We start from the raw sequence: 7,548 nt of genomic DNA on the forward strand, positions 1-7,548 counted from the left end.
AAGTCAGAAAACTGGCTGAAGAACGTAGTTAATACAGAGAACGCTTCTTCAGCCAAGCATTACAAAATCAGTGCTTTTTTAATCATGTAGCTCATGTACAGCCCAGGATTATTTTCAGTTATCAGGGGTTACTATAATTTCCTACTTACAGTATTGATGTTCCCTTACAGTTAACTGCAATTAGAAGGTCCATGTATCAGCTGTGCTCAAAATGTAGTAAGAGAGATGGACTGGGAAAAAAAGAGGTCTATATGAAGGACCTCAAAATAAGGTTAGAACCAGATAAAACTTAGTGTAAGGTGCAATTCCTCAGGACCACTCATGTGTAGACAGGGCACACAGGAAATACCATCTCACACCCATAAGTTATTCTCATCTATGTTTCCCTGCTAGGTCAATATAAGTTAGTGCAAGAAGCAAAGAAAGTAGTTACACAGATAACAAGTAACTCTGCATTCTTGAGTTTTTTGAGATTTGGTAAGGTTTTTTGTTTGCTTGTTTGAGTTTTTTAGCACATTTTTTTCTGAGCTCATTCAAAGAAAAAAGGGGCAGAGCAATCCTACCTTGTGCCCCTGTTATTCTTGGCTAACAGAGCCAATTTTCAGTTTATTGATATCAGCTCTGTGACTCATCTGTTTGTACTCCTTGCTGGCATGGAGATAAAATACTGCAGAGAAACAGTGGAAAGACTTCTAGTCCAATACACTTTGATTTTAGCAATTGTTTAAGTTGCGTCCCAATTGGAAATTTACAGCAGTGGGTAGGAAGTGTAGAGGATATAAAGTATTCTTATGTTAACATTTTCTAGATCATGCATGCAAGTTAGGGAGGACTTGTTAACATGGAGATATTAGTATGAGAAGAGTCATCATCTCTTGGATAAACATTCTTGTTACAGTAACCTCTTTAGCCATGTTTGAATTTCTGTTTTGAGTACAGAGTATAAAACTCCCATTAACAGCTAAGACTAAGTTATAACAGATGCTCTGTTACTGCCACAAAAAAACCCTCAAGAGTACTGTGATCTAAATTACTTTCACATACACCATTTTCTCCTTCTAGCCTTGCTCTGTGAGTGCATGTGCAATGACAGGAGTGTTAAAAGAGGAGGGAAAAGTTAGATGATAGTTTTGTGTAGACGCTCATGCCTAAATCCACCCAGTCACATTGCTCAATGTCTTCCTCTTGGCTGTAGTAGGATTCTTACTCAGAACCTTACCCCTGAAAAATGTTTTATGCCTTACATTCCTCTGAATTCTAGTCAGAGAGAGAACACAGTCAGTATCTGACTTTAGTTCAATGAGTCCAAACTGCCTATTGCTTCAAACTACTTTTCCTGACACAAAAAAAGTATGTATCTCTGCGTTACTCATTTTACTTCTGGAGCTCACCAGAGTAATGAATTCCCTGTCAGATTTTTGCTGAGAGCATACTTTTAGTCTTGGGAAGACATGACATCTATCGAGGAATAAAACCACAGGAGTGAGTTGTTTTCCAAAACTGACTTTGTAAAAATATCCAAGTTTCAGTCTAGGTCATTTTCAGGAAATACCCTTCTTCCTAATGTGTCTCTAACGGAATAAAGTGTAGTGCCAAAGAAGCCAGTGGTATGGCAGACATTACTCAAAAAGGTGAAATATTTTGGATGACTTGCAGCATGGCCACTGAAGGAAAAGCGAGGTCAGTATTATAATGCCACCTCGAGGACAAGGAAAGATTGTGATAAAGAGTATAAGCATGGCTCCTGCAAATATTGAAGGTAGAGGTCGAGTAAATGTACAGTTTAATTTAGTTTGACTGGAAATTGGTCATTATTGCTATCATCAAATGCATACAAATCTGCAATTTATATGAAAAATGAGTTATAACCTGTTTACATTTGCTTATAAAAACACAGCTAAAATGAAAATGGGACAGAGTAGTTAAGATTCCAGATAGTCAGTTATAGTCCAAAGAAACTTTTGAGGATTTAGAACAATCAGGTTGCTTGTCTGGGTAGGATGGTAATTGTGATTTACATCCACTCTGACTTACTGCTATTACTTATTTTCCACCTCCTTAAGTAAGTAATTAGTAACCAATAAAGTTTATAATAGCTGAAAGCTTTGGCCCATGAAAATCATGTCTTTTCCTTGTCTCTGGTGTGGCCATGGTATCATTCTTCATGTCTAGACTGACTTTAGAGTTGAGACTTCAAAGCTGTGGCAGTGCTTCAAAGGCAAGACTATGCATTGGAATCAGTGTCTCACTGTATTGGAAGTTAACTCAGCTTCATTAATTATGTTATGCTCTTAGGACTGAGAAAACATTTTCTCAGGAAAAAAAGAGAGAGAACTTTTCCATACTGCATTTTCCCTCAGTTTTTTGTTTCCTAAGGATTCTTTCCAACACTGTGTTATGACATGTACCATCTTTCAGGAATCTGAAAAAATGCAAAGTCTTTGACAGCCAACAGGAGCAGCAGAAATCGCAATCCAAGCCAGTTTCAGGTCCTTGCCTGACTACTGCCTGATTTACATGTCCGATTTTAACAGTACCAGAATTATTACTGGAGGCATTTTTCCTCACATAAATAATCATTTGGAAGTCATAGTTCTACATTAGTAAGTAGGGGGATCGTACTCAAGAAAAACTATTAATATAATTGTCAGTCAAAAAAGCCGAACCGGTTGAAAAAATAACCAAAATGTAAAGCTGACTTTAAAGAAAAATGAAAAAAAGAAAGGAAAGGATACTTTTGTACTATGAAAGTATCATATATGTAGATACACTGAAAAGAATGTGAGAGACTGCAGTCATGTTATCACTGGTAGTGATGCATAGACGTGCTGTATCATTTTTTCTGCACCAGAAAAAATGTGAAGAGTGTAAAGAGTGGTCCAATGAATTTCAAACAGTTTTTCAAAGTCTTATAGTTGCCATTTTGAATTTAAAATATTCTATTTCTAAAAGCTCAGTTGGATTCAATGTGATCTCTGTGTATTTTTTTTAAAGTCAAACATGCATTTTTATTTTGTAGAATTTATCATTGTTTCTATATTTAGAAAGAGATTTTAAAACTTGAAGAATGGACTGGAAAATATGGAACCTATTTACTCACAACCTTGACAATCAGGAGAATAAGTATATGACTAATTAATTACAAATTATCAGAAACCTTTTGTTCAATCTCTCCTTTATAGCTTATTTAGTAAATTATAGTTGTTCAGGAAAGCATTTGCAAGAGAATTTAAGAGTTTTTTTACAAAGGAAGTAATCTTTGACTGCTTTATGTTGCTAATACTGTGGATACTTCTATATTAACCACTGTTAAGGCAGCCTTTGGCACAGAAACAAAAAAAATCTCTATTCCATGTTACATTATCACAGAATGATGGAATGATGGAAAGGTAAGGGTTGGAAGGGACCTTTAGAGATCATCTAGTCCAACCCACCTCCAGAGGCAGGCCCACCTAGATCAAGTTGCATAGGAATATGTCCAGGCAGGTCTTGAAGACCTCCAAGGAAGGAGCCTCCACAACCCCTCTGGGCAGCCTGTGCCAGGGCTCCCTCACCTGAACAGTGAAATAGCTTTTTCTTATATTTAAGTGGAACTTTTTATGTTCGAGCTTCATCCCATTATCCCGTGTCCTGTTGCTAGCCACCACAGAAAAAAGGGATGTCCCAACCTCCTGACACCGACCTTTTAGATATTTATAAATGTTAGTAAGATCTCCCCTCAGTCTCCTCCAAACTAAACAGCCCCAGTTCCCACAGCCTTTTCTAGTATGAAAGATGTTCCAGTCCCCTGATCATCTTGGTGGCCCTGTACTGGAATCTCTCCAGAAATTCTCTTGTCCCTCTTGAGCTGAGGACACAGTACTCCAGATGAGGCCTCACCAGGGCAGAGTAGAGAGGGAGAAGAACCTCAAAATCATCTAAAACTTGGATGATATCCATTAAAAAAGTTTAAAAATCATACACGTGAGGAACTTAACTTCATTTAAAGTAAAATTTGTACCATGTATCAATATGACTTATCTTTATATCTCAGGGCAGACAATCTCTCAACAAATATTCAAGTTGTGCATTTGGACATTTGTCTTTCAATACAAGACTCCTAATACCCTAAGACAGAGTTGCAATTGAGGCCTGGACTCTGTTTTCATGCAAGCTTTTCTGAAAATGTCTACTCCAGACCTATATGGAGGCTGTAAGAGAATAATGGGTAAATAAGAGGAATTATTTCCTGTGACAACTGCTGAAAAATTTGTCAAAGTTGTTGCATATCAGGAGTGTGATACATGAGGAAAACAGTTTATTATGTTGGGTAAACAATGTCGGACTGTTAAATTACTGAATTCTAAGTGAGACATCAGGACTGGGGGTTTTACGTGTGTTTAACTCTGAAGATGATCTATGGTTGATGAAGCAATAGTGACTTTGACTTTTTTTCACAGAGAAGGCAATGACTTACGTTCTGAGAAGTGACAATTGAAATATACATACAGATTCCAAAAGAATGCCAAAGTCACATAGATATAATCTGTTTTCACAACCATATTTTGGTTTGGGTTTTGTTCCTTTCTTTTTGGAGAGGTATGGTTTTAGCACCCAGCTCTGCTGAGTGCTTTTCACAACTGACCTATGAAGTCTTTCTGTGGTTTTGAGTAAGTTACTTAACCTCTTATCTCTTTGTGGTTAAAACAGAGCTGTGAATACTTGATATGAATCTGAAAACCCAGGGAGGTATTGCTGCCACTGATGCTTTGAAACCTCTTAGACTTTAAAAAGACTATATACACTATGCTGTAATTTTCAGACTTTCCACTACTTTTGTGATTATTTTGGCAATAATTATTGGATCAGTTACCCAGGTGGTTTTAGAAGCAGCTACAGAAGCTGTAACCCTGTAAAATTACAAACTGAATTCTTCCCGTGTCTACATTTGAAACAAATAGCTAGTTTATCTCTGAGAAAAGGAATGTTTTCTAATTGTACTTTATATTATCCAAATGAATATGGAATAGTTTTGAAACAGAGCATACTTACGCTTTTTTTCCACAGATGGCTCCCTGGTACCAGTTTCTGCAGGTGCTGAAATATTTCTTTTTTGTTCCCATAACTTGTTGAAGGGCACAGACATTTGGGCTGTGGTGGGAGTGAGAAACATTTTAAAAAGAAGTTTCTGTACATCTTTGGAAAATTTTTATATGAAAATGCAAATGCCAGAAGCAGCAAATGCCCTTTCTGTTGAGCAAGAGTAAGAAATTAACATCTGGCTTCAGTTCCTAAGGCAGGTGTGCTTTCAAGTAACCACAGTGCAAACTCCTGGGACTGCCCAGCTGGTTTCTTTGGCAAAACCACCCTCCCAGCAGGGACAGAAGATTCTCCTCTATTCTGGTTTGACCCTCTATTTCTAATGGGCAGTGATGACCAGCTGTGCTTAGTCAAGTCTCAGTGTGCCTTATATTTCTTTCTTCCTCCTGAATAAGTGAATTAATTACCAGCCACCAGAGGCTGAGCTGTGAATACTGTCAGGCTCTTTTCATTAGAGTTTTTGTCATGTACACAGCTGTGCAGCTGAAGGTCATAGGGAGATGGGGAAGAAAAGTGCCTTGTTCTTTATGTAGAAGGAAACCCTGTCTTCTGTAAATCCATCAGCTATTTTGATTACCAACAGTTTGGAGTACCACAGACACCTAAGTAAACATTCTAGAAATGACTGAGGACCAAAGGGTAAATTGGCATGTAAATAAAAGGAGTCACAGATTTCAGACAAGGAATACTTCTTCCTTAACATGGTAGTGTATAGAAGAGGTTTTTCATAAGGGCAAATTCCATGGAGCAAAGGCATTTAGTCACAAATATTTATACTTCTACAATTAAAAAAAAAGAATCAGTTCAGAAGTTAGAACATATATTTTACATTAGTGGAAAGCTGGTGAACTTTTTGATTTGAAAATCTCAGTGTGTGTAGCAGGCAGAAGGAATTCAACAAACGAAGATAGAATGGTGAACAATTCTTATTCAACATGTTTTTTTACTGAAAAAGACTACAGGAAAATATATTTAGACACATGTGTCTCCCTGTTACCAGCTGTTCAAATTATTTCCATGTCTCTGAGCAGACTGGCTTGTAAGCATTGTCTTTTGAGTATCCTGCTGAGCAGCTTGCTGCATTGCTTTTGTGGGAACAGAAGTTTTACAAAGGACTCTCAGTATATATTCCCATGTTGGAAAGCATTTAAATAGAGCTCACTAGTTTCATCGGGAGGGAATAAAGAGAGCAACTCCTGCGGGATCGATGACAGCTCTGTTAATACATTTGAAAAGATGTATATTAAACATATCTGACATTCTGTTACATTAATTGTGAAATGTCATTAACTTTAGAGATTCTAAAAATTTTAAAATTAAAAAGCAAGTATTTTATTCATTGAGAAGTGGTGATTTTAGATTTTTTCCTCATTTTATGAATTTTAACAGTATTCTGTCTCCTTTTGAAATTCTCTAGAAAGCTTTTTACTTAGGAGCAATTATAGTAAAATTAACTGATAAAGTTCTACTTGAATGATAACAAGAATTCAGAGTGAAAAAATACATTTAATATAATGCAAGAATCAAGGAGAGAATAAAGTTTAACAAGCTCCCTTTTAAAATACAAATAAACTCCAGTTACTTACCCTTGGTCGCGTGCCCTTATTCGACTATGAGTTAAAATCTTGTCATAGTGAGCAGAAGCAGCTGCTTGTTCAAAAGCAGACAACAAAAAAGTGGAGAAGGTGAACAAGAAAAATATCTTCATCTTTATTCCTCTGTTGCTTCTGGCAAGTCTAGAAGAGAGAACTGGCAAAGGGTCTGGAGAGCTGACAATTTATATACATGTTGGAAGGTGGTGGGAGGGAACTCAGGATCAACCTGAAACTTCGTACCACCCTTCTTAGAACAGCAGCTTCTGTTGCCAACTTCTGTAACCTAAATTAGTACCATACATTAACCATATAAACCATTTATTTTAATCCTCGATTGACTAATTTCTTCCTTATTCCAGAAGGCTTAGCATTTTATTCTGCTGACACAACAGCAGAGAAAGTTTGAGAAGTTTAGAGTTTGACTTGTGATTTAGTATTTATAGCACTGAAGCATCCAGAGGTCGTGATCATTTGCGCGTGGTTTTACTCAAACCCAGAGGAAGATGTTGTCTGTTCCCATAAGAATGGTACTGCTTTCCTTTGTTTTCCATGTCCTGACAGCTATCGGCTATGAGCTGTTTAACTAGGGAAGTTGATGAATATTCCAAACAATATTGTTGTCAATATCACTGTTTTGAGAAAAAAAAAATTTTATTAACACACATTCTAATTAGTAAATAGCCACATAATCACATGCAGTATTAGCTTAAATATTAATTCTAATAGTAACAGTTGCTATTACATAATGCTTTTATTCAGAGCTTTATGTAATCATATAAAAATAACTGAATATCTGATACTTTGAATATATGCCTTTCTGTACTTATTAGTCAGTGCTTGGGAGCCTTTTGTGAAGTAAATGGCAAATGTAATT

General features: G+C 36.6%; 1 protein-coding gene across 2 annotated transcripts in view; it reads right to left on the reverse strand.

Annotated features, from left to right (window-relative positions):
* The window catches only part of POSTN (periostin), a 35,251-nt gene extending 28,450 nt beyond the window's left edge, over positions 1 to 6,801 (reverse strand). For both annotated transcript variants that reach the window (XM_062020450.1, XM_062020449.1), the window contains exons 1-2: positions 6,666 to 6,801; positions 5,032 to 5,130 (exon numbers count right to left, since the gene is read on the reverse strand). In XM_062020450.1, the coding sequence (XP_061876434.1) occupies positions 5,032 to 5,130; positions 6,666 to 6,787 (221 nt within the window). In that variant the 5' untranslated portion in view covers positions 6,788 to 6,801. The remainder of the gene's footprint in view (positions 1 to 5,031; positions 5,131 to 6,665) is intronic.
* Between the last annotated feature and the right edge of the window lie 747 nt (positions 6,802 to 7,548).

This window comes from Colius striatus, chromosome 1 (assembly GCF_028858725.1).
Source record: "Colius striatus isolate bColStr4 chromosome 1, bColStr4.1.hap1, whole genome shotgun sequence".
Lineage (NCBI taxonomy): Eukaryota > Metazoa > Chordata > Aves > Coliiformes > Coliidae > Colius > Colius striatus.